The 25,868-nt window shown below is 42.0% G+C and overlaps 1 protein-coding gene and 1 long non-coding RNA gene across 2 annotated transcripts in view; both read left to right on the top strand.

Annotated features, from left to right (window-relative positions):
- Nucleotides 1-421: 421 nt before the first annotated feature.
- On the top strand, nt 422-2,887 carry LOC115596372 (uncharacterized). The gene is made up of 3 exons (XR_003986890.1): nt 422-615; nt 1,848-1,936; nt 2,066-2,887. It is a non-coding gene; the product is annotated as an uncharacterized LOC115596372 (long non-coding RNA).
- Nucleotides 2,888-13,960: 11,073 nt separating this feature from the next.
- LOC115571768 (extracellular calcium-sensing receptor-like) overlaps nt 13,961-25,868 on the top strand; it is a 20,517-nt gene continuing 8,609 nt past the window's right edge. The window contains exons 1-9 of the mRNA XM_030401353.1: nt 13,961-14,169; nt 14,255-14,549; nt 14,703-14,789; nt 14,981-15,250; nt 15,521-15,727; nt 15,811-16,086; nt 16,478-16,705; nt 16,786-16,909; nt 16,993-17,186. Coding sequence (XP_030257213.1) covers nt 13,961-14,169; nt 14,255-14,549; nt 14,703-14,789; nt 14,981-15,250; nt 15,521-15,727; nt 15,811-16,086; nt 16,478-16,705; nt 16,786-16,909; nt 16,993-17,186 — 1,890 coding nt within the window. The remainder of the gene's footprint in view (nt 14,170-14,254; nt 14,550-14,702; nt 14,790-14,980; nt 15,251-15,520; nt 15,728-15,810; nt 16,087-16,477; nt 16,706-16,785; nt 16,910-16,992; nt 17,187-25,868) is intronic.

Below are 25,868 nucleotides of genomic sequence, written 5' to 3'. Positions count from 1 at the left end.
TCTACAAACCAAATGAAACATTGACAGCAATAAAACTGACTGGGGCCAGAAAGGCAGGAGCAGGAGGAAAGTCATGTGGGGTATTTTAGATATTACATTTCTTTCATCCATGTATTTCATGTTGTGTATTCCTACTTCTCTTCTATGGAAGCGAATTTGTACCATAATTCAAATTAAAATGCATTTACAGAAATGCTTTTTCATTTTAAGAATGTAGCTGCATTTTTTGACTCATAAATAAAATTAGTAATAAATCATCCAAATTGCATTTTCATTTTCTTCTTCAAGACTGCTTATTATGTAACTTAATTCAAATGATAAGGAAAAGGACATTTAAGATATAATTTTCAAAAGATGACCCAGCATGACCCAGCAAATAGGTACCAAAACCCTAACCCTAACCCCGCAAAAAAAGGGAGAGGGGTCTGTCTGCAGCCTGCAAGAGAGGGGCGTAACCTGTAGTGGGCGTAACGTGTAGTGTGGGCGTAACGTGTAGTTGTGTAAATCACGTTGAACCACGCGAGATGTAGAATGAGACCCGCCAAAAGCAAGAACAGAACAAGGAAATACACAAGAGATGTCTCCAAAACGAAAAATGGCGATCGTATCCAGACTGTAAGTGTCCTTATATTTTATTTAGTTAATGTAACACACGTATACAATTGCTGCACATAGTTATATTATTACCCGGGGCGATGAACTAAGCAAGTAAGCTATATATTTTATCCACAGTATTAAATATTATTGGGCAGACAGAACGAGGCTAGCCCGTTGCTGTGGAAACTGAACCAAACAAGGTAACGTTAGCAAGATGGAGGGGGTTCAGAGGGGGTTACTTAAGTAGAATTACTTCATTGATACCAGGCTGGGAACTTATTTACCTGCCCGTTTGGTAAATGACATGCAACGTAAATGTATGTATTTCTATCCTAAACGATCCTAAAAGGTTGACCCAAGTAGATAAATCTAAGCTAGAAATTGTGGCTGTTGTAATATAACCAGAAATAACTTGAAAATTGTGACTCCGCTGTAATATTAACCCGCTAACGTTAATTCAAAAACATTACTTTTAGCGTGGTCTAGTGCAGCAATTTAAAATTAGTAATGACATTAAACCGGTAACTTTGATAAGGATCACCAGCTCGACTGTGACATTCATGTGCAATATTAGTATTATGGAGAGCTTGACCACAAGCATTTGTGTTGTGCCGTGATTAGTTTGTTTGAGGTTGTTGTTCAAATTTACAGTAAAACACAAACCTACACAGTTTCAAGCTATCATAACCGGGGATCTTCTGTCAGCATGGGAGCACGGGAAGGAGAGGCCCACCCTTTATTTTGAGGATGAACAACTTGACCAAGTTGTCTCCTTCCTGTTCTTGGTCATAAGGGAAACGCCAAGGGCGAGACAGCTGACAGATTGGGTTGCTTTAATTTTTGATGTCCTTTTGCCAGAAGTATGACATGATTGTTTTGTTTACATACATTTATTAATATTGGCACTGTGCTTCATATTGTACATACTGGTTTTTCATATCACACCTCACACTTGATAGATAGATAAATGATAGATGAAAGAACCTTGAAATGGAACAATACAGATGTGTAATATTAAAACCTTCCTCATTTTTTAATGCTTTAGGGGTGCTTGACAAACTCAAAATTGTTCAGAGCATTCAGACCTGTGTTGTAGAATATTCCTTTTTTTTACTTTTGTCAAATCTTACATAGCCTATTGCACTCTAAGAGCGTCATAAGGATGTGATATCAAACTAGACATAACATAGTTAAAGGCTACATTCAGTTGTCTGTTTTCTAATTTAACAAATGTCAATAATCCTGTCCAGGTGACAGTCTACACCCTGGTTGAAAAGTACACATTGACAGTGCCAGAGGCTGTGGCCAGGTTCAGAAGAGGCCCACAATATGAACCATGGTAAGATTAATATATAAAGAATTGATGATAGACATATTTCAATGTGTAATGAAATATACCCATTCTCATAAAGAATATTGCAACATCTACTTGAAACCTTTCATTTAATGTTTGTTCTTTTTTTGACAGTGAATTGGAAATGATGCAAGCTGACTTGATGAAACATTTATAAGAGGAGGCAACAGAGAAGCTACAAGCCTATAAAGATAGAATGTGAAGAGCCCTCTCCTCTGAGGCATATCTTAGCCAGCTATAAGGTGTAATATCTTCACAGATTGACTTTTTTTTTTCTTTTGACTCCTCCAAGGAAATGTGTCACAGCCCTACGGGGGCCTCTAACCATTCTCTTCTGTTTAACTCAAAACTGTACTAAATGGTGCATTTGTTGGGGACTGTTTTCTGCGGTGGAGTAATACACAGTGTGTGTTAGACTAGAGCAGTGCACACTTACAAACTGTAGAGTATGTATCAAATGTGAGTATGTGTGCATACATATGTATAAACTTAAATTTTATACAGGATATTGTAATCGTTTTGTAATGTATATGCAATTGGTCTGTTTCATTTCATAGTTCCATCAGCATCATTTGGCTCCATAAAACTTGAGACAAAATGCTGAAAGGCATTACAGTGTGCATCACTGCCTGAGTTGGATGTAAAGAAAAAAAGAGCTAATCCTTGCATTTGAACAGCCATGTTATTAACTGTTTTATAAGTGTCCAGTACAAGCAACCGTTCATCAGGTACAGGTACATGACATTTAACTGTTGATGCACTTTGTTAAAGTCAAATCACACAACACTTAACAAGTATTTCCTAACAGGAGAAGCATTTATATTTACACAAGTCTAGGCACTACCATGCTCGCAAGCAGATGTTTGTCAGCAGACCATGTTCTCTCTGTCATGGCAGTCAAAGAACTAATAAAAAGCTGATTTATAAACATTTAAATCACTTGTGCATTGTGTGTGTGTCCAAGCCTGTGTGTGCGTGCCTGCAATCACGAGCGTGGCTTGTGTCTAGGATGGGGGGCACAAAAAAAGTATTTGCACCAGGGCCTATCACCATGATGTTAAGCTACTGTGACAGACAATCTAAATAATGTTGCATCAGAAAGTCGGAGTGTGGCCGAAGTGAAAGAAAGTGGTCAGACATAAAAGTGGAAGCAAAACAGCGCCTGTCATCACACAGGCAGAGCGTCTGTGTCACGGGCGGGGGAACGGCCACCGGAGCTCACCCCGCTGGATGAAAAACTGGTGGGGATCATTGGGGAATCCCTCCTGAGTGACGTGGTGACGGAGGTGGAGGGGGACACCAATGCCCCTCGTGCCCTCCAGCGGCTGTGTCCTTACAGATGCAGTCCTGCAAATGCAGAGAAACACCATCACTGCAATAAATGATGTTTCCAGGGAACTGCGGGAGATAAAACATGTCTTTTCCGAGTTAAACACCACCATGAAGGTATTTATTAAATGATTGTTTCGTATTTGTTTCCATATCTGTATTTTCACAAGCGACGCATCACATCCAAACGCTGGCGCACGGCACGTGTGAGAATTAACCTGATTGACTAACAGTCCTTCAGACTAATAATATAAGATAATTATAGTCTTTATATTTACATAGCAAGAAAACACAGATACAAAGTGCTTTATGTGTTATGCATTGAAAACGGAGATGAAACGAAATGGTCTATATGATATAGGATATAAATATATTAAACTGCATTCATATCAGTGTAAACGTAATTTGTCCTACTGTTGTATTACTATTGTTCTAAATCATATGTTTCCCGTGTGCACTCCAGGGAGTGTGTTTGTTTATTCATTGTAGAATTTTTTTTTTTTTTTTTTAACCATTTCTTGCAAATAAACTGTTCATATATGAGAGGTAATATTACTATTTATTTGACACGATCAGTATCAGTTTCACACAGTTTCTCCCGTTTCTTTCTTCTGCCATCAGTGGCGCAGTTTCTCCTTACCCCAGTTATGTGTCTACGCATGGGTCAGAGTTTGCGTGGAGGACCGCACATTTTCCCGTCAACTTCTCTTTTTATAAATCCCACGGTGTGCGAAGAGAGTGGCGTATGCCTTCTAAATAAGTCAGCTGGCCAACAAGATCACTGGACAAAAACAACTTAAACTCTAGGACTCATACAGGTGACAATAAAAAAAGGGCTTTCCTGATTTATCAGGATTCCACTCATCCCCTCCACTCAGCATTACAGCTGCTGCAGACTGGCCATACAAATGGCCAAGAAGAATGGCTAAAAAGTCAGTCATACCATCAGCTGTCGCCCTCTGCAACTCAGGAACTGTTCAAATAAATGTACACACATGCTTAAAACATACGATTTTAATTCACACGTTGTTTTTAACACATAAATGTTTCGCTATCTTACTCACACCCACACAAGCAATGACATTGATATATTTATTCAATTAATCCATTTACTCATGAATTCTGGTCTCTGACAGTGTCTTAAGTGCCTTTTTACTCGTTTACCACTAAAACAAACAAACAATAGAAAGACTACATCTATTATAGGGCAAAGATTGCGTAGACATTGACGTTTGTGCCGCTGGACCGTGGTCAAACTGTAGTAGTACCTATTTAGGCTCATGTCCCTTTAAGAAGCGTGCATAGTGGGCGTAACCTGTAGCAGTGACGTAACTACAGGTTACGCCCACTACAGGTTACGCCCCCCAGGCTGCAGACGGATACAGTTGGAGAAAAAGGTCCAAAATTCAGTTTGAATTCGCAATCCCAAGCGGCGCAGGAGAGTGACGTCAGCGGCCTCTCTTCTTCAGTGTTGCCAACATGGCGACTGTCTCGCTAGACTTAGCGACTTTTCAGTCCCTCTAAGCGACATTATTTCGAAAAAGCGACTAGCGACAAATTTAGCGACTTATTCAGATCATCGGGGGAAAGGCGAGAAATAGATTATATTGTAATTCACATGCTGCTCAGAGTTATCGCAGTCCACGGCTCCTGTGCAGCAGCGCCGGGGTCTCTCCTGTCCCCTCCCGCGCGGCTGCGCAGGCGACAGGCCGGTGTGGGGGGGCTGGCTGGGGCAGGCAGGAGCGTGGATCTGATATCGGATAGCTGCAGTTTACTCTGTTTTGATCTGTTAATGTTAGATGTCTTTAGCAAAGGTGAGACCCAGAAGCGGACAGGAGGCTGTAGCTGGATGCATGGAGTGTTTATTGTAACACGGACAAAGTCAGAGTAGGAGGGGGTGCGCACGGCGAAGCCACGCTCCGGGGCGCCGGAGAGCTGGCAGTCCTGTCGGCACTCGGAGGAGCAACAAGCGGGTGGAGCTGGAGCGGATTGAGTGGATTGAGTGCTGCTCAGTTTGTCTTTGAAAAAAAAAAAAAAAAAAAGCAGAGGAGAGGACAATAGGCTACCTATGTATTTTTGATTCAATAAAAACTACATGAAATTGATTGTGTATCCATCTCTTATAGCCATAGACGGATTATCATGACCACGGGCCTACACACGCAAACTGTGCGCACGCAAAGGCGCAAAGGCTGTTACATAATACTGAATGTAATAATGTCCGCAAACGTAATAAACCTCAAACACCTACTAATACTACTGACCGTGCATGCAAAATCCAGCTGCTGACCCTCCGCTCCGCTGTCACACAACGGATCCCCCGTCCGCGCTCCCTCTCTCTCTTATAATTGTTTGCCCGAAAAAAGAAAACATCGCCTGGCATTTAAATTTAAATTCCCATTGACAATACAAATCTCAAGAAATCTGGGTGTATTGCTCATTTGTAAACACAACACTTATCAGTCTATAGGCAAGAATCTAAAGGTTTATTAATTCAATTCATTTCAAATTCGCTTTATTGGCATGAATGCCACAACAACAGCATTGCTCCAAGCAACAAGATCCACGAAAAGAATACCTAGCACAGTACCATTATACTTGCTGTGTGTGTGTATGTGAAATAATAATAATAATAGGCTAATAATAATAACTTTGAACATTATCACAATTAAGTTATCAATCTGCGATGTAAAGAAAATGCAAACATTACAGACTTCTAACCATTTTCTAAAAGTGTCTGTATTTTAATTGAGAATAGTTTTTTATATAAATTACAGAAAAGGAAAAGAAAATGTGATTTGTTTTACCTATTTCAGCCATAAGCGGTCATATTGACCGCACATCATTTCTCTGGATTTCATACATTGTCTCTCTTGTCTCTAACTTTGTTAGCGGTCTCCAGCTGTGCGACTGTAACACAACTTTATATGAAGAAGGACTAACACTAATAGCCTAATTGATTGTTATTTCTTACACTTACAGAACTGTTTACGACTCGAAACAATGTTATTATATATGACGTTTCTAAACCAAATGTCGCGGCTTCAAATGCATCAAATTCCCACATCTAGTTACGCAGGCAGCTGTCCAGGGTGCTGAACCTGGTGACAGACAAAGGCTGCACTCTGCGTTCTGATGTTTGCTGGGCAGATCTGTCCCCCTTGGTTTCTCATCCACTCTGTTGTGGGAGATCTCCCACAGAGCAAAAGAAATACACAATTTTTCTCTCTCGGCTGAACTCTGGCTTGAGCCCACTTCACCCAGGCGCGAGCCTGCAGCCCCCGCTCCTGCTGACAACAGACCGGGGGAGAAAACAGACATTCCTTTGCTCAGAACCGGGCCCGGTTCTAGGCATGGGCACGGGGGGGCAATGCCCCCCCAAATGCTTCGGCTGCCCCACCAAACCGACCCTGCTTCATTCCGAAAAAAAAATATATATATATATATATCAAATATATAATGTAACGTATTCCCGTAATTGCTGCTCAGAGTAATCACAGTCCACGGCCAACAGAGCCGGTGTCTCTCTCTCTCTTGTACCGTGCATACAGTCAGTAGCAGCTTCTCTCAGTTAGCATCACATTAGATACTACTGGCACTTCAGGCTTGTTAGTTGTTAGCATGTCGGGTAGCAACTGCTAGTAGTAGCCTACTCCCATCGGCGGCTGCTGCCGAGTTTATCTCTGTCCCACTCCGCGGCATAGGAAGCGTCACACGAGCCTCACCCACCTCCGCCGACAGGATTAAACAACACACTCTGTTCCCTGTCAAGCGTTATTTAAAGGCTAAATTACAATTTAGTCTCTTCAATTCCTTCACATCCGTTGATAAATCAATCTGATCACTATTTATATACCACATACAAGTCTCTGTATCACAGTCATGGTTACCTTCTACAGTCACAAACTTTTACATCAGTCTGCGTTGTTTTGTAGTGAATTTCTTATTCAGATGTGCATGGTTTGAAATAATACAAATCTACCTCCATTATTTTATTTGATTATTTGTTTGCAAAAGTTAAAAATGAAGCAATGCCTTCTGGGAATTTCAAGACTGAATCGAGTGGACCGTGTCTGCGTGGTTGTTGGAAGTTGGAGATTGAAAATTGGAAACTGACTGAGATTAAGCTAGCAAAAAAATGAATGGAGGCATCAAGAGACACAAGGGGTGAGCAGAGAAAAGAGAGAGAGAGAGAAATCTGAGAGCACTGTAGGCTGACGGTGAAAAATGCTGCAAACCAACTGATTTGTTTTTAAAATCAAGTGCAGCTTCATCTAGAAGAGGTAAACATGGATAACAAATGATGGCAAGACATTTTTATTATGGAACGACTGGCTCTGATGATTTAGTTTTTTTTTATGCATTGGGGTTGCGCATTAATATGTCCGTGTTTTGGTGCAGTTGTTTATAGCATCACTGGGGCTCAAAAGTGTGTGTTCTGTCCGTGCGTCAAAAGTTCTATCTGCCAGTTGCGCAATATTTAGGTTTAGATTCCATTTAATATTAGATAACTAATTGTAACTGGGCATTGATAAAGTTGTCCTACATCGGGGAGGTGGAGGTGGGCTTAAAATGTAAAATGCCAATTACATTGTAACTTCAAATTTAAATAGAAAATATGTTAGTAGCCTGACATCAATAATTTGTTGGCCACAGAATTTGTTTTCTTCGTCAATCCAGAAAAAGAATTCCCGTTAGAGCTTTGCCGATGGAACCATGGCGAATCTGCAATTCTTACGTCTGGGTTGGCATTATAGACTGGTAGGCATACAAAAAAACGTCATCCCTATGGCACTCAAAACAGTAGCAGTTGGTGACCCATCAACATTTCTTACTGCCCCCCCAATCAAGGAAGTCTAGAACCGGGCCTGCTCAGAACCCATATCAGGCTGTGTCTGAATATGCACGAAGATCGGTATAACGCATTGGAGCAATTTTCATACAATTTTGGATATTTAGCATGATAAAGTAATTTCAATTCGACATAGCCATTTGTCCAGCTGAAGCATAATGGGCGTTATGTCATTAATATGAAGTAGGCTTGTTTTGCGGTTAATCAGCCACATGATCCGTTTTAACCCACAAAAGAAAAAAGGATAAATGCGCAGCCTCCGTTTCCTTTCTGATTGAGTCCGTTCGGAGGGGGGGGGGTTCGGAATGGAGGGTTTCCCCAATAGACTTTTCGGAATAGCGGGGTCTTTGAAAAAAAAAGGGAAACCCTGCCATTACGATGAATTGAAGTCTATGTTCGGAACAGCGGGGTTTCGGAAAGGCTGGGCTCCAGGCTATAAAGCGGCCGGTGGTTTTGTGACCCGCTGCAGGTGCGTGGGTGTGGGAGAGAGAGAGACATTAGCTTATAGCACTTTGTAGAAGAAGCTTTATAAAGTTCACTCCATTGACTTGTATTAGTTCACGGGGCTGAGCTGCCACATCCAATATGGGGGCGACGTCGACGTACGGTCCAGCGCACTAAAAAATGCTGGGTTATTTTCATAACCCATCCGCTGGGTTGCTGTGGATTTTGAGCTGATTGGGTTGTTTTGATCCAAGGTTGGGTTAAATATTTTGACCCAACAGATTGGGTTGAAGATATCTGCGGGCTTCAGATTTGGGCGGGCTTTAGATTTGAACGGGCTGAGGCTAACGTTAATCCCTCTCCAGCTTGAGACCAGAGAAAACTATGTAAATGGTAAGTAAAACTTAACTTATTATCCTACAACATCTAGTTTTGATAGCTTAATGTGGTAGCCAAATAGTGTGTCTTCACCTCACTCTGCTACTGGAGCCATTTTTCCGAGTTGCTCGCTAGCTAGTTTTATTTTTTTTTGCTAGCTAGTTATTTTCACCTGATAAAATACTTGGTTCTGTCACTTGTGACACACACTTTGATAGACTTTCAAATTCTAGCAGTGCCGGGATTTCCGTTAGCTGTGTGTGTATTCAGTTGTGGCAACGTTGATGTGTAGTGAACCGTTTTTGCTGTGTTGGATGGGGGGGGATACCCCCGTGTAACGTTAACGCACCTTGCCATTAGCGACTGGTAGCAGTATGCCGGTGAAAATTTAATCCATGGTCTAACGCACCGTGACACGAGTTAACGTTAGACATAAGCTAAGTTATCATTTAATCAATTATATTAGACGCTAAATGCGGGACTTTTATTTTGAAACCGTCTCGCTGTGAGCAAACAGCATCTGGTGTATGTGTGCTGGTGAATCGTGTGTGTCTCAGTGTTGAAAGTCTGCCTACAAGGTTTTGCTGAACATAATGAAAATGAGTTAACTAGCACCTGGCTGATAAAGGGCACAAGGTTTGGTGTTGTCCTTTGTTGTCGCTTCATGACATGTTTAGTATTTGATTCAGACCGTAACTTTTACAGTTTTGAACAGTTTTGATGTAGCGTGTTTAAGCTAGCGGGAACGCTAATTAGCATTAGCCCAACCGTCCTGTCGGTACAGAGGAGCAGAGACGAGGCTGGTCATTTCATTCATTTCATTTGTATGTTTGTTAATATAAAGAAAAGCATTTTGTGTGGTTTGAAGTGGCTTTGATATATAAAGTTAAAGGTTAATATTTATTGCAAATGTCCTGTAAAACAATACATACAACTCTCTAATAGAGGTTGTCATTTCATTTAAAACAGATTAAAATATTTTTCTGTGAATGTAACAATGATTGAAGAAGCTAAGAGAAGAATGCATGATTATATTTTGTGTGAATTTATGATACAATAAGGTCATGAAGGAAGATATTTACATCTATTTTTTATACCTTTTTTGTAGCTCTTACAGTGTGTTCGAAGGATTGTTAAAGTCTCCTGCAATAAACACTTTGGACCATCAGTTAAAGAGAGTCAGCCACATACCTGTTTGTTGACATCCGTGTGTTCCGGTAGCTAGACCAAACTAGCATGTCCACCGAGTGTGCACTTAACAGGCTTAACAGGCTATTGTAAGGCTCATGGCTCATGACAGGCTGTAACATGGACATGTACATTATGAACATAAACACGAAAATGCTGGAATACGTTTCCGTCTCCGCCAGTGAGGGAGTAAGTGCACGCTCGACGGATTGACTAGTTTGGTCTAGCTACCGGAAGACGCCGATGTCAACAAACAGGTAAGTAGCTCCTTGCACAAACACACTATTTTAACTACTTTTTTATTCAGTTTGAGTCATACACGCTACAGTGCTGTGTGCCAAGGTGTCTGCTGATGTTGCATAACTTTTGGTGTGAGATGTGGAGCATGTTAAGACGCTTAAAACACAGTATAAAGTTCTGACCCCATGCTGTTAGCGTTCAATGCTAAATCTTCGTTCACGGAGCTCTGTAATGGCTTGACCAAATGTTTTCGCGTCTTCAGTACTGGCAAGTCAAGGGTAGCTTGAGCAATGAAGCTGCATGTTTAAATCGACCGAAGTTCTCCTTTAAGTTCAGGTACAAAAAACTGGTGTTTACGTTCATTCCATTTTTATGTAACTGTTTGATTGTTCTAGTTTTTACTGATGTAATTTGCCAAAATATGTAGACTGAACATGTGAAGGGGGCAAAAACCTATTAACTTTGTTGTTTTTTTCCTTTTCTTTTTTTATATTTAGGTTAATGTATGTATGTAAAGCACTTGAATCGATGGACTTTGCATTATGTTTGTGATGCAGCAATGTTAAAAATGTATTCCACTGTTTTAATGTGAACTTGAAATGTCTCAATAAATTAATGGACATCATGTACTTCTTTTGTTGAATAATTTCATAATTTCATGTTTAATAACAATTTCATTTTACAATACTAAGGTTCATGTTCATTAATTAATGCTAATTGTGCTCTTAAACAAACATTGTGATTTTAATCCACTTCTTTGGTAACATTAACCCAACAACATGGCTGTGTTTTAGCCCATTTTATTTGTTAATATGACCCAACAACATGGTTCTATTTTAGCCCATTTATTGGATAACATTAACCCAACAGCAGTTGTTTTTAACCCATTTTTGGGTATAGAGTCTCAACCCAACATGCTGGGTCAAGCCCATAACCCAACCCTGCTGGTCTAAAACAACCCAGCGTTGGACAGGTCCAACTCTGTACCAGCGTTGGGTTACCCAAATAACCCAAACTGGGTTATTTTCAACCCAGCAGTTTTATACCTTCAGTTTATTACCGGGAATACTGACTGTAAAGTACCGTGTGTGTTTATGGGTCTGACTGTGAGTCTGCAGTCTGACCCACCGTCACTGCCAGCAGCTCTTCAGAGCGGCTTCAATACATCACCGTAAATGTTAGAGAATTTTGCACTGTAAAAAAAATGTGCGGCTGATTTAACCAAGCAAACGCGAACCATGGCTGGCTTGACCGCAGTACAGAACTGGACATGGTGGTGATTTCCCCGCTGTTTCTGAAAACATGTACCACAGTCTATGCTACCAACACAGCCTTCACACTCTCCTCTTGTCCCTTCTCTTGCTCCAGTGTCGAATAAGCACACCGCCGCCCCCTAACGTAGATGCGTAGCACGGTCGGTCAGACTGGGGGCTGAAGAAGAAGAGAGGCCGCTGACGTCACTCTCCTGCGCCGCTTGGGATTGCGAATTCAAATTGAATTTTGGACCTTTTTTTTGCAGAGGGAGGGCTTCAAAACGAAAAAGCACTTTTCTTTGTCTTTGTGTAACAAAATGAGCAGTTTTGAAGAAGAAAATGAAAATGCAATTTGGATGATTGATTACTAATTTTATTTATGAGTCAAAAATGCAGCTCTGACTTTGAAATGAGAAAGCATTTCGGCTAATGCATTTTATTTTCAAATTTAACATTTCAAATTGAATTTTGGTACCTATTTGCTGGGTCATCTTTGAAAATTATATCTTAAATGTCCTATTCCTTATCATTTGAATTAAGTTATATAATAAGCAGTCTTGAAGAAGAAAATGAAAATGCAATTTGGATGATTTATTACTCATTTTATTTATGAGTCAAAAAATGCAGCTACATTCTTAAAATGAAAAAGCATTTCTGTAAATGCATTTTAATTTGAATTATGGTACAAATTTGCTTCCATACTCTTCTGCTGTGTCCTCCCCTGTTTAGATCTGTGATGAGACTGGTTGGTATTTGGTTTTAAACATTGTAGTGTGAAATATATATATATCTCATGTTTGTGCCTTCTGTCCTACCATGAGCCTCTGGGTATCTGCTTGACAGCTGGCTCATTGCTTGGCACATGTATGTGTGCTATCATCCTTGGGATCGTCACCTATCATCATAGCACAACTATGGTATGCACCAATAATTCAGAACTGAATTTCCAACTAATGCTGTCCCTTAAGTTATGTTTCCTGTGTTCACTGCTGCTATTGGTCACCACAGACTGTGGACATACCAGCTGAGACATGCAGCATTTGGGTGCATGTATTTTGGTAAAAACCATGGTGGTTATGGCTGTGTTCCCGACCTGAAAGCCAGGAGGTGGAGATATAATAAGATAGTTTTGCTGTTGGGTCCACAGTTGTTTTTTCTGTGTTACTGGGCTATATTGGCTTTCTGTCTATCCTAAGCTTTCTGATTGCATTCATAGCAAGGAATCTTCCAGATACTTTTAATGAGGCCAAACTCGTCACTATTTTAGCATGCTTATCTTCTGTGTTTTGTGGGTGGCCTTCGTCCCTGTTATGTCAGCTCACCAGGCAAATATGCAGATGCAGTGGAGGTGGTTGCCATACTTGCCTCCGGCTTTGGTGCATTGTTGGCATTATGTTACATAATCCTGCACAGACAAGACGCGAACACAAGAAAGCAATCATGGGTCAGGAAAACCGAACATAATAATTGCATTTATTTTCACAAGAAAGAGTTAATCCTTTTTTGGATACAATACAAAAAAATGTCAACTCAACTTATTAGTATAGTACTATAGTAGTATAGATAGGTTATGTGGTTAGAGTGTGTGTACTTGAAGGTAAAACTATGTTAAATAAAGCCCAAATAAATCTATCATCCTTTGAGCTCTGTGTTTTGTTTGACCATTTTAAATAAAGTATTATGTTTATCAAATAACAGTCTATGTGGTCTGATAAAGCAGCTGTAAGCACATGTTGGTAGCATGGTATCTCATTACAGTGTTATGTGGTCATAAGGGTAAAATGGTGTCGGACTAATGATAAAGGTTCTCAGTCATCCAGGAGATGGGTCAACTTAAGATATTTAATTTTAATTAGAGAGAGGTTTTCATGACTCTAGTCTGTTTTCTTCTTAAAAAGTAATAGATTGTTGCATCTTTATGGATCACCTAATAGGGTTAGGATACTATCCATCATAGTTTGACAAAAAAGGGGCCCAGGGTCTTGCATAGGGCCCCAAAAAGACAGAAACGGCCCTGCAATCCGAATTATTGTGTGCGCACTACATACAATATAGTCCTCCTTCAATAAGACGGTGAAAAGAAAAATAGATGGGAAGACGTAATTGTTTCACCACTTGTGTTAGTTTGATCAAAATCATCTGAAATAACATAATTCTAGGCCCTGCCTCTACTTTTGCTCATACCCCATTGGGTGGTGCTTAAGATTAGACAATGCTGCAAGTCAATAAAAGAGTATGACAGTAATAAAGCTGACTGGGCTCAGGAAAGGGATGAACTGGAGGAAAGTCATGTGGGGATGTTTAGATATTAAATTGCTCTCAATCATGTATTTCACATTGTTGTATTCCTACATTTCTTCTGTTGTGTCCTCCCCTATTTATTCCTCATCTTGCCGGTTACAGGGACAGTTTCATCTAAATGAGATGCACAAGGCTGGAGATGTGGTTCTAGGTGGTATATTTCGGATCCATTTCTTCTCTGTGTTTCCTGACCTATCTTTTACCTCAGAGCCACCACATCCCACCTGCCATGGGTGAGTCTCTCAGGGAAGCAGCAAAAGCAAAAATGTAATTGTATTTTTCAATAGTTAATAGTTTTTGTTTTTGTATTTGTGTTAGTTTTGATGTTGTAGGATTTAGGATGGCTGAGACAATGGCTTTTGCCATTGATGAGATCAACAGAAACTCCAACCTGCTACCTAATGTGACTCTGGGATACAGTCTTTATGATAACTGTTTCAAACTAGGGATTGGATTTCGTGCGGGATTATCTGCAGCCAGTGGTCAAGAGGACCAATTTATATTAGATGATACCTGTGCAGGAACCCCTCCAGTCATAGGGATTGTGGGAGATTCTTCATCTACACATTCTATTGCAATCTCCTCTGTCCTAGGTTTGTACAGAGTACCTATGGTAAGTTAGCCAATTTGCCTTCTATTTATTATCCTCAATAATTTTGATATGATCTCAGATGTAATGTCGCTTATTAACAAGGAGTAACTTTCAAATTAAAAGGTCAGGAAAAGGCTTTGAATGTCTTCAGGCTGTTCAGTCTGTCTTTCACAGGTGAGTCATTTTGCCACATGTTCCTGTCTGAGTGACCGGCAGAAGTTTCCATCCTTCTTTAGGACGATCCCAAGTGATGCTTTCCAGGTGCGTATCCATCAGCAAAATGAACATGCATAAGAATGTGCAGTTAAACATTTACAAGGAAGAACGTCTCCACACTGCGAACAGTTATATTCCCTGACATGCACTAAAAATGAATCAATGTGATAACTTTTAAATGTGTTTTCCGCATGAAGATTACTTCAGCTTGCAAACTAATGTCTTTATTCACTCAGGTACAGGCTATGATTCAGATCATGAAGCGTTTTGGCTGGAGTTGGGCAGGTCTGCTGGTCAGTGATGATGACTATGGACTCCACGCTGCTCGATCCTTCCAATCTGACCTGGCACAATCTGGCGGAGGTTGTCTTGCCTACCTAGAGGTGTTGCCATGGGGCAATGACAGAGATGAACTAAGGAGGATCGTGGATGAGATGAAGAAATCCACAGCGCGTGTGGTCATTGTGTTTGCGCATGAGAGTTACATGATTAACCTCATGGAAGAGGTTTGGCTTGAACTACAACTAAAGTTATATGTATTTTTTAACTTTTATTTACAAAAAGAAAGATTTAAGTTGCAAGAACATATTGGCCTGTGACAATCATATTTTTAAATAGGTTACATCCTTTTTTGTTCAATGCCCTCTTTGCATGGTTTTAGAGTAGGATCAGTTAGTCTGACAAACTACACAAAACTCTGTGTATGTATCTGTGTATTTATTCCAAGACTTTGTGTATACAGTGTCTTTTTTTTTTTTTTTTTTTTTTTGACACAGGTGGTGAGGCAGAATGTGACAGACCTGCAGTGGATGGCGAGTGAATCTTGGACAGCTGCTACTGCCCTCCAGACCCCTGACCTCATGCCATACCTGGCTGGCACACTAGGAATTGCCATCCGTCGAGGAGAAATACCAGGCTTCAGGGAATTCCTCCTACAAATACGCCCTGACCTACACCATAACAACAGTTATGGAAATAACATAGTGAGAAATGTAACTGTGCAATCTGATCTAGTATTGCAAGAAAATTAGTCATCATTTGTAAGACTGTTTTTAAAATATTTCAGGTAAACCAGTTTTGGGAATTCACATTTCGTTGTAAATTCACACCACCTCCAGCAGGTTGGGTGGAGGCTGAGGGAACATTATGTACTGGACAGGAAATCCTAGCTGATGTGGAGACTGAGTTGTTTGATGTTTCCAATCTTAGGCCAGCGTATAACGTGTACAAGGCTGTGTACGCTCTGGCCTACGCCCTTGATGACATGCTGCAGTGTGAGCCTGGGAGAGGGCCTTTCAGTGGGCACACCTGTGGCAATTTGCAAAGATTGGAGCCATGGCAGGTGTGATATCAATTCCATCTGTTATATGACAGATCATCCAGTATCCACTCATACAGTTTAGCATTTCTTACAAAGAGGTACTGCTAATTGTAATATGCAAAATAAATAGTGAGAGGGGTGATGGCAGTGGTTGGTATTATCAGCTCAGAGATCAGTTCTTGTGTTGATGTTCATAAGTGTAGAATGCAGTATGATAATTAAATACTGGGAACCCCTAATGTTTATCATGATCATACAGAATTATTTTGTAACCCTAAATGACATAGACAACCACCGGCAGTGACAGCGCCTGGGTTGGAAGAAGCATATACTAGATGCCGACTGCTAGAATAGGTTAGGAAAACACAGGCGGTTTAATTTATCCTCTTTGGTTTTTCATCTCTCTATGTAGCTTGTGTTTTACTTGGAAAAAGTCAACTTCACTACAACATTTGGTGATCAAGTGTCATTTGATGAGAATGGTGATGCCTTAGCAATCTATGATGTCATGAACTGGCTGTGGCTCCCTGATGGAAGAACTAAAGTTCAGAATGTGGGTGAGGTCAAGAGGTCAGCCCTCAAAGGTGAAGAATTCATAATTGATGAAGACAAAATCTTCTGGAACTTTGAATCAAAAAAGGTTATATTGATTTTTTCAGACACAGCCTGGATAACTCAGTATAGCAGTGTAAAGTAATGGATAATATTTTCTCCCTATAGCCACCCCGGTCAGTTTGCAGTGAAAGCTGTCCTCCAGGTACCCGCATGGCCAGAAAGAAAGGGGAACCTGTGTGCTGTTTTGACTGCATCCCTTGTTCTGAGGGGGAGATCAGCAATGAAACGGGTTGGTTTTTAACTTTAAACATTGCAATTTTGAAACATAATATTAACATATAGAATATCTCAGGTCTGTTCCTTTTCTCATAGATGCCATGGAGTGCACCAGCTGTCCTGAGGACTTCTGGTCCAGCCCCCAGCGTGACCATTGTGTTCCTAAGAAAACAGAGTTTCTCTCCTACCATGAGCCTCTTGGTATCGGCTTAACAGCTGCCTCCTTGCTTGGCACATGTATGTGTGCTGTTGTCCTGGGCATCTTTATCTATCATCGTAGCACACCCATAGTACGTGCTAACAATTCAGAACTCAGTTTCCAGTTACTGCTGTCTCTGAAGTTATGTTTCCTGTGCTCGCTGCTTTTTATTGGTCGTCCCAGACTGTGGACATGCCAGCTGAGACATGCAGTATTTGGGATCAGCTTTGTGCTTTGTGTCTCATGTATTCTGGTAAAAACCATGGTGGTTCTGGCTGTGTTCAAGGCCTCCAAGCCAGGAGGGGGAGCTAGCCTGAAGTGGTTTGGTGTTTTGCAGCAGAGAGGGACAGTTATTGTTCTCACTTCTATTCAAGCAGCAGTCTGCACTGCGTGGATTGTATCTGCCTCCCCAACTCCTCATAAAAACACTCAATACTACAATGATAAGATAGTCTATGAGTGTGCAGTTGGGTCAACGGTTGGTTTTGCTGTGTTACTGGGCTATATTGGCTCATTGGCCTCCCTCAGTTTTCTGATTGCATTTATATCAAGGAATCTTCCAGATAGTTTCAATGAGGCCAAACTTATCACCTTTAGCATGCTGATCTTCTGTGCTGTGTGGGTGGCCTTTGTCCCAGCTTATATTAGCTCACCAGGCAAATATGCAGATGCAGTGGAGGTGTTTGCCATACTGGCCTCAAGTTTTGGTCTCTTGGTGGCGCTGTTTGGACCCAAATGTTACATAATCCTGCTGAGACCAGAGAGGAACACAAAGAAGGCAATCATGAGTCGGGAAATCCAAGCCCAGTAACTGCACTTGTCTTCTTGAGACAGAATGAAACCTTTTTCTATGCAAAAAATGTCAATTTGACTTATTTTATTTTCATTTTGTTGGTTCACTTACATCACGCATGTTCAATTATGTCAGATATGTAATGTACATAGGAAGCTTATGTCACATAGGCAACTTCTGTCATGTACATGACCTAAAGGACTTCACCCACAAGAATGTGAAATAAATATGAAATGTCCCACTGCTTAGAAAAAGTATTTATACAGCATCTTATATAACAATTGGATGGGTTTTCGTTGGTGTCATTAAAGACTTATGTTAAACATGATTTCACTTGCTTGCATGGTCATGTGTTGTTTATTATGATAAAACTATGCCCTAGGTCAAATCATCGGCCCACATCTGGTCTCCACATCACACTTTCCTCGTAGGCTGATGTTCTCCATAGTTTGCAGGAGGTTGTAGGTATCTTCATTTTATAACTCTAACAAGTACAATCTGTCAAAAACTGCTTAAAAGTGAAAACTTTGAAACTGGGTGCATGCTTTAAAGAGTTACTGTACTGTTATGTAGAATGAATATTTGCTTAGGATTATGAATTTCTGCATAAGTGTAACTTAACTCAATAGGATCTATTTTGCTTGGTAACCTGTCTCTGCAGGAGCAATTCTGAAATATTTTGGACCTGCGAACCAGGAAGCAGCACTGCCGCCTTCAGCACCTTCTGACCAGCATGCAAGACCGTTTAAATGTTTTACAATTCAAAATAAAATTTTTTTGGGAACACCGCATCAGTTTCATTTATTGACTTATAGAGGATCCCCATTGTTTACATCAGTTCAGCTTGCTAGGGTGGGTCAACCTAAGATGTTTGATTTTAATTTGAGAGACTTTCATGACTCTAGCTGGTTTTCCTCTTAAAAAGTAATAGATTGTTGTATCTTTGTGGATCACCTACGTGTCCGCTGCATTACATCTCCACCACACCAGCGGAGCTGATAGGTTTCACTTTAGTCTATGTGTTAACCACCAGGTCCAATGGGCTGTGTATCTGCTCCATCCCAGCTCTGGCAGTCTGGAGCCTTCCGGCACAAATATGCAGGACTTCTATTTCTGGCGGATGCCGGAGCACAACGCAGCAATTCAGCTGAATTGAGCACTGAATGGACAGGAAGTCAAGCACCGAAACAACAATATGATATCCGTTTACTTTTCAAAATAAAACACTCCATGTTGATGCCAGCACACAAATCTCAAAAAAGAGACAAACAAAAGCTCTTCTACTAATCCTTCACTCGGGAACACTTTGTGTTGTTGTTTTTATAACACGGACCTATAACTGTGGTCACGAGTGATTATGTGAGTATGCCAGCTCTCGACCATACTGTGCCATGACGGACTCCAAACGCAACTGGTGGGGGTAGCCGGATTGCAGACGGTGAAGCAGGACCGGATTGCAGCCATAACGCAGTGGACACGTATCTGGTGGAATCTCAAGGTTATCTGTCCATCATAGTTTGACAAAATAGGGGCGCCCAAACAGCATATTGCATAGGGCCCCCAATATGAAGAAACGACCAGCATCTAAATTATTTTGTGCCAACTACATACAATATAGTCCTCCAATAAGACAAAGAAAAGAAAAATAGATGGGAAGACGTAACTGTTCCCCCACTCCAGCACACAAGAGCCGTTTCTTGCTATATGAGGACTATGCGGGTGCATAGGGCCCCCGCACCACTAGGGGGCCCCCTCAAGTTGCAAGTCCAGTCTCAATATCTGAGGAGTGACCCAACGGAGAGGTGAGATCTGCTCTCTATCGATTGGTCAGATCTGGTGTCTACCGCGATGCGTTGCTATGACGACCAGTCCCACTGAGCAAGCAACGTCTATGGACGTCCAAGACAAGTTGATATCACGTCGGTCGGTGCAGGCCATGATCTGGACGTCCATATCATAGCCAGAATTAGTTGATAAATGACATTGCAATTACAGTCCAGTCTGACCCGGTTCTCAACGTTCTGAACGCGCGTACACACACACGCTTGGACACACACGCACTGCCCCTAAGAGAACTGCTAATTTAGGGGTGGACTGGCCATCGGGAGTACCAGGATTTCTCCCGGTGGGCCGATCAATAATGGGCCGATCGACAGCCGTTTTTTATTTTATTTTTATTTATTTATTTCATTTTATTTTTTTCTGCTGCGCCTAGACATTTCTCTGTCGACCCCAAGAGAGGGAGAGATTGGCGAAAAATCAAACTGAGCTTCAGCGTCTGTCTGAGGAGGACATCAAAAGGACCAGGCTGCCTGGTGGAGGGAGGAAGAAGGCAAGCGAGGAGAGTGAGATAAACATGCGGGGGTGAGTTATCAGCAAATGGGCACGCCACGAGAGAGTGTCCCGCAAAATGATCAGGGCGATGGAGAATCAAATGTACGCCACTGTGAGTGACAGCAGAGATGAGGAGTTTGCAGTGGGTGCTGGTTGGCTGAATCGTTTCCTCCGCCGCAACAGCTTCACTTGCAGAAGGATGCCAGAGAATTCACCGAGAAGCTGGCGAAGTTTGTGACATTTTCATCCCGAATTTTCGAGAGTAAGGAATTAAAAATTAAAATGCCCTGGTCTGTTAAGTAATTGAAACAAATAAACGCCCCGCCTATTATTTGGTATTTTACGGTATGATAACTCTCCTGGCCGGGGAGAGAGACATGCATTGGCTCAGCCCACAGTGCTCAGCTGTAGACACATCAGAGAGGTGACAAGACGTGACTCATCATGACTGACAGGCATCAAGGCCACTCAGCGTTACCTTACCGACACGCCCCCAGCTATTTCATTCACAAAAACAGGGCCTGTGGCAATTCTGGACAGCTGTTTTGTTTTTCTTCCTTCATGGGCCCCTGACGGTGTCTGGGCCCCGGTGCAGCTGCACCGGTTGCACCGCCGATACTTACGCTACTGACTCTGTGACAACTTTGAAATTGGGTGCATGCATTAAAGGGACACTTTACTGTATATTGCAATGTTTAATATAAAAACACATTATGTTCTGCATTATTGCTTAGGATCTATTTTGCTTGATAACTTGAGGAGTATTGTCTTTGCAGGAGCAATTCTGAAGTATTGGAGCCGTGGACCAGGAAGCAGCACGGCCGCCTTCAGCACCATTGGACCAGGATGTTTAAAGGTCCCATATTATAAAAAACACATTTTCTCTAGTCTCTACATATATAAGCTGGTCCTCCCTGAGCCTGCCAACTCCCAGAATGAGGAAAACAAGCGATTCCTGCATGGTCTCTGCAGCCCACCCACTGGTAAAACGGCGCTCCTACAGGCTGTTCAGATTCTGCTCCTTTCATTACGTAACGAAAGGAGTCATTTACATAGGCCGACCTCCTCTGCGCGGTGATAGGAGATATCCAAGAGGGGGGCATCCAACCCTGAGGTGAAGTTCGGTGTGTCCAGAGGTGAGATAGCAGTGTTTCGCAATGTCGTCTCTCAGAGCTAGACACGAAAATTGCTCTATTGTTGATTGTAAAAATCAAAATAAGTGCCTATATTCTGTCACATCTGGAGGCCGAGGGAACATTATGTAGTGAACAGGAAAATCAAGAGGATGTGGAGACTGAGTTTTTGGATGTTTCCAATCTCAGGCCAAAGTATAATGTGTACAAGGCTGTGGCAATTTGAAAGAACTAGAGCCATGGCAGTTGGGAGATCACTTTACACATCTGTTATGTGACTAAATCATAGGGTTAAGTATTTCTTGCAAAGTGGTACCATTAATTGTGCCAAACAAAAAGTGAGAGAAATGACCTGCTACTGGGTGGTGTCAGTGGTTAATATTATCAGCTCACTGATAGGTTCTTGTTTTGATATGTTCATAAGTGTAGTATACAGTTTGATATTTGAATGCTGGGTACCCCCATGTTTACCATGATATCACAGAAATATTTTACCCTCAACAACCTTGTCAACCAGTGACAGCATGTGGGTTGGAAATAGCAATTACTTAAAGCCAACTGCTAGAATAGGTTAGGACAGTGGTTCCTAAACTTTCTCTACTGGGCCCTCCGCTTTCCGTTCCATTCCGTTCCGTCCCCCCACCCCTTGCTTCATGCTGCACATCTTCTGGGAGTTGCAGTCGTGAGACTGAGTCTTCATTGTCCAGCTTTGATCTGTATTTTGTCTTGACTGAGGTCACTGCAGAAGAACCTATCTCACATAGGTATGATGTGGCAATAGGAAGAAGAATGGTCAGGGTTCTTTTACCTAGCAGTGGGTAATGGGCCACATCTCAAGTTTTCTGATGAATGATGTGATTTTATCTGCCAGATGTGGAAGGTGTGTGTTTTTGCCTTGTATCTGCAAATGCACTTCATTGAGTTTCAGAAACATCTCACTGAAGTATGCGAGTTTAATGAGGAACTTGTTACAGTTAAACTTGTGGGCAAAATCACTGCCCTCTTCCTCAAAAAAGATGCAGATGTCATCTCGCAGTTCAAAGACCCTGGACAGAACCTTCCCACGTGACAGCCATCGGGACTCGCTGTTTAACAGAACAGCTGTATGGTCGGAGCCCATTTCTTCGCATAGTGCTGAAAAAATCCGCGATTTGACAGGTCGTGTTTTGATGTAGTTGGCTGTGGTAATGACGTCGGTCATTACATCTGCTATGTAATACTGCTTACTAGGGCTGCACAAAAAATCATTAAAAAATAGCGATCTCGATTCACACATACACGTGATCTCATTTCTACACACAGCGATTCTGAAGCATTTTATATCTCGAGCTGAATCACAAACAAATGCTCCTATTTCCTCCCGGATTTTTTGAAGCGCCCCCAAACGCAGCACTGCCGCTGGCTCCGCCCTCAACCTGTGGTAAAGCGTCTTTACAACATGTGATTCAGTGGCGGAAGCCCGCCTGCAGTTGAGTGTTTGGAAGGAGTGAGTGAGAAGCCGTTTTTAGACGGGGCAGCAAGCCGCCAATCTGCCCGTCCTTTTGGCGGCTAGGTCCGCAGTTTTAGACAGAGGACGGCAAATTGGGGGTCTGTTTTGGTCCGCCGATTTCCCGCCTCGGAGGGTACACTTATTTCCGCCTCGCCTGCTAGATGAGCAACTGGACAGCCGCTGAGATCAGGAGATGCTAGCGTCTCCTGGATCTCTAGCTGTATGGTTGTGTTAGCTTGTTGTTGTAGCCACAATCTAGGGACGGTCGCTACTCTCAAATTAAAAGCCCCCCGCTAAGAACCCAGCTCTAAACTCCAATGGGGTGCAATGTAAAGCTCTTATTTTAAAGACAAATTCGTTGTCAACTGCTCACAGCCCAACTTCGGGATTCACGTCACGTCACGTCACGTCACGTCACGTCACATGTTTACCTCTACCTCTGAGGCGGCTTTTGGAAAAGGAAGAAAATTATGCCTCAGTTTTAGAAAGCCGATCACAGCAGCTATCACATATCACCTAGCTTAAAATACGGCCCCAATAAACACTGTACAACATGAGGTATAAAAGGATGCCCTCTCATCTTGGAGACTAATTTTTTTTTTGTGTAAAAATAATTTCTCATCCAATGATAGAACTTGAAATGAACAAAAAACAATTGCTTTGGCAGAGGCATAGTAGTATCTGCCATACTATCATGTTTTTTTTTTTTTTTTGTTCAAGTTCATCAGTGCAATAAACATTTTGTGAAAAAAATCGTGCCAGAGAATCGTGATCTCAATTCTAAGCAAAAAAATCGTGATTCACATTTTTTCCAGAATCGTGCAGCCCTACTGCTTACTATCATGCAGTGTGTCCACTGCACATTGGGGGAGACACGCTTGATGAGCACTTGCAGCCCTCCACGTTTCCCAGCCATAGCCTGAGCCCCATCTGTGCAGATCCCCACACAGTCCTCCCATTTCAGATTGGCGTCACTGCTCCGGGGCTCCGACCGAGGAGCTGGGACAGGACTCAAATGGGCCTCTGACCGAGGAGCGAATATAGGCACCGTCTGGACCACCGACTGAGAAACACTGGCAGATGTCAAGCAGGCCACCGACTGGGAACCACTGGCAGGTGTCGACCGGGCCGCCGACTGAGGACCACTGGCAGGTGTCGACCGTGCCGCCGACTGGGAACCACTGGCAGGTGTCGACCGGGCCGCAGACTGAGGACCACTGGCAGGTGTCGACCGGGCCGCCAACTGAGGACCACTGGCAGGTGTCGACCGGGCCGCCGACTGAAGACCACTGGCAGGTGTCGACTGGGCCGCCGACTAAGGATCACTGCTATAGATACATATCTATATATCGATGTATATCAGAGGAGGCTCGTCCATAGAGGCAGAGGAGGTTGGTCCTCCTCTATTTTTGAGAGGCAAGAGGAAGATCCATTTTTTTTTAAGAAAGAGTAACTGGTTGAAATAAATCATTACCAAATCTCAGTATCATTTATAAAATATCATATATATATTATATCATTAAAAAAGTTTCTTCTTTGGAAGAAAATCCACTTAAAACGGTTGAACAGCGACAGCTGCAGACGGAGGAGACAGAGCAGTCTGTGAGAGGAGCAGGGAGCAGAAAGGTGGGGGCTAGAGGAGGACGGAGGGCTTCTGTCCTCCGTGGGAGGGATCTCCTTCCATTCACTTAATGCATTTCGGATTTTTTCATGCTGATCTATGATTGACTAAGACACGTAAAATGACGCGCTAAGGGAGGGCCCCCTCCCTTACCAATCAGCAGCCAGAATACAAGATTGACAGCAGGTTGGTCCAATAACAGTTCCCAAATTTCATTCTCACGTTTATACAGCTGTTAACAAAAAATACTTCTATGTACCGTATTGACCCCAATATAGTGCGAGTTTTTTTTTTTTTCCGATTAAAATTATATGAAAAAGTGGGGTCGTCTTATAATCAGGGTCTAACCGTTAACACATGCTGATAGTTGTCTGGGTCGCTACGCGACCGCAACGGCAGAGGGCGCCAGCTTATTGTAGAGACGTCACTGACACTGTGGCTGCGGTTATCTGTCAATCACAGCGGAGAAGAAGTGACAGGAGATGAAAAATGGAGAGAAGCTGTGATTTTACGGAGCAAAGTGGATCAAGTGTGGCAAGTTAACAGACATCTGAGGCGGAGCTATGACGCTGATTTTAAGATAATGAGATCAATGCAGCGGAGGTGCCAAACAACTGTCAGCCAGCAAAGAAATATGGAGTTACGGAGCGTAACGTCCGAAGATGGCGGGTCCAAAAAGATCGTCTGAAAACGCTAACAGGAAGAGAAAAGCTTATCGTGGTCCTCTAAGTGGCCGCTTCCAAGAGATTGACAGGAAGGTATGTGAGTTTGTTACTGAGAAACAAATTTTGGCTATAAGAGTCTTTTTCTGAAGATTAGTCTTGAAAAGAGGGGTCGTCTTATTATCAGGATCGTCCTATATTCGGGTCAATACGGTATTTTACAGCTTTCACTGCCCGCCATGCTCGGACAAGAAATATGGAGTTTTCAGCGATATTGGAATCGGTTTCAAAGGAAATATAAGCCAATTTCTGATAGAAAAAAAAACTGTTGGGAGAAAATCAGAGCGAAGCAGTCAGAAAAATAATTCATAGTTATCGTTTCATTCGTCCTGCTGAAGGACATAACGTTAGCGGCACGACCGGGCGATTGTGATGAGTGGTGTGTGATGTCCTGTGCTGTCGTGAAGTATGTACATTGATTGCTGTGGTAGGACAGTGAGTAGAGCAAGTGACTGGGGATCAAATTCCGGAAGGGGTATACAGTGGTATTTTTTTTGTCTTGTATATTAGCCATTTAATAAAATGTTTTTTAAAGAATTCTTATAAGTCATTGTTTTATTGCTTAGTTTTCATTAAATATAAGAAAGTAGGGATAAGTAGTTGACTTGTATAAAATAACATGACACCGTGGACTGGTTTTCCTCCTGTCCTCAATTTTTTCAGTCACCAGCCGCCACTGAT

The sequence above is a fragment of the Sparus aurata genome, chromosome 2 (assembly GCF_900880675.1).
Source record: "Sparus aurata chromosome 2, fSpaAur1.1, whole genome shotgun sequence".
In the NCBI taxonomy this organism is placed as follows: Eukaryota; Metazoa; Chordata; class Actinopteri; order Spariformes; family Sparidae; genus Sparus; species Sparus aurata.
The sequence above is the reverse complement of the archived record's forward strand: the minus strand, read 5'-3'. Positions and strand labels throughout refer to the sequence as shown.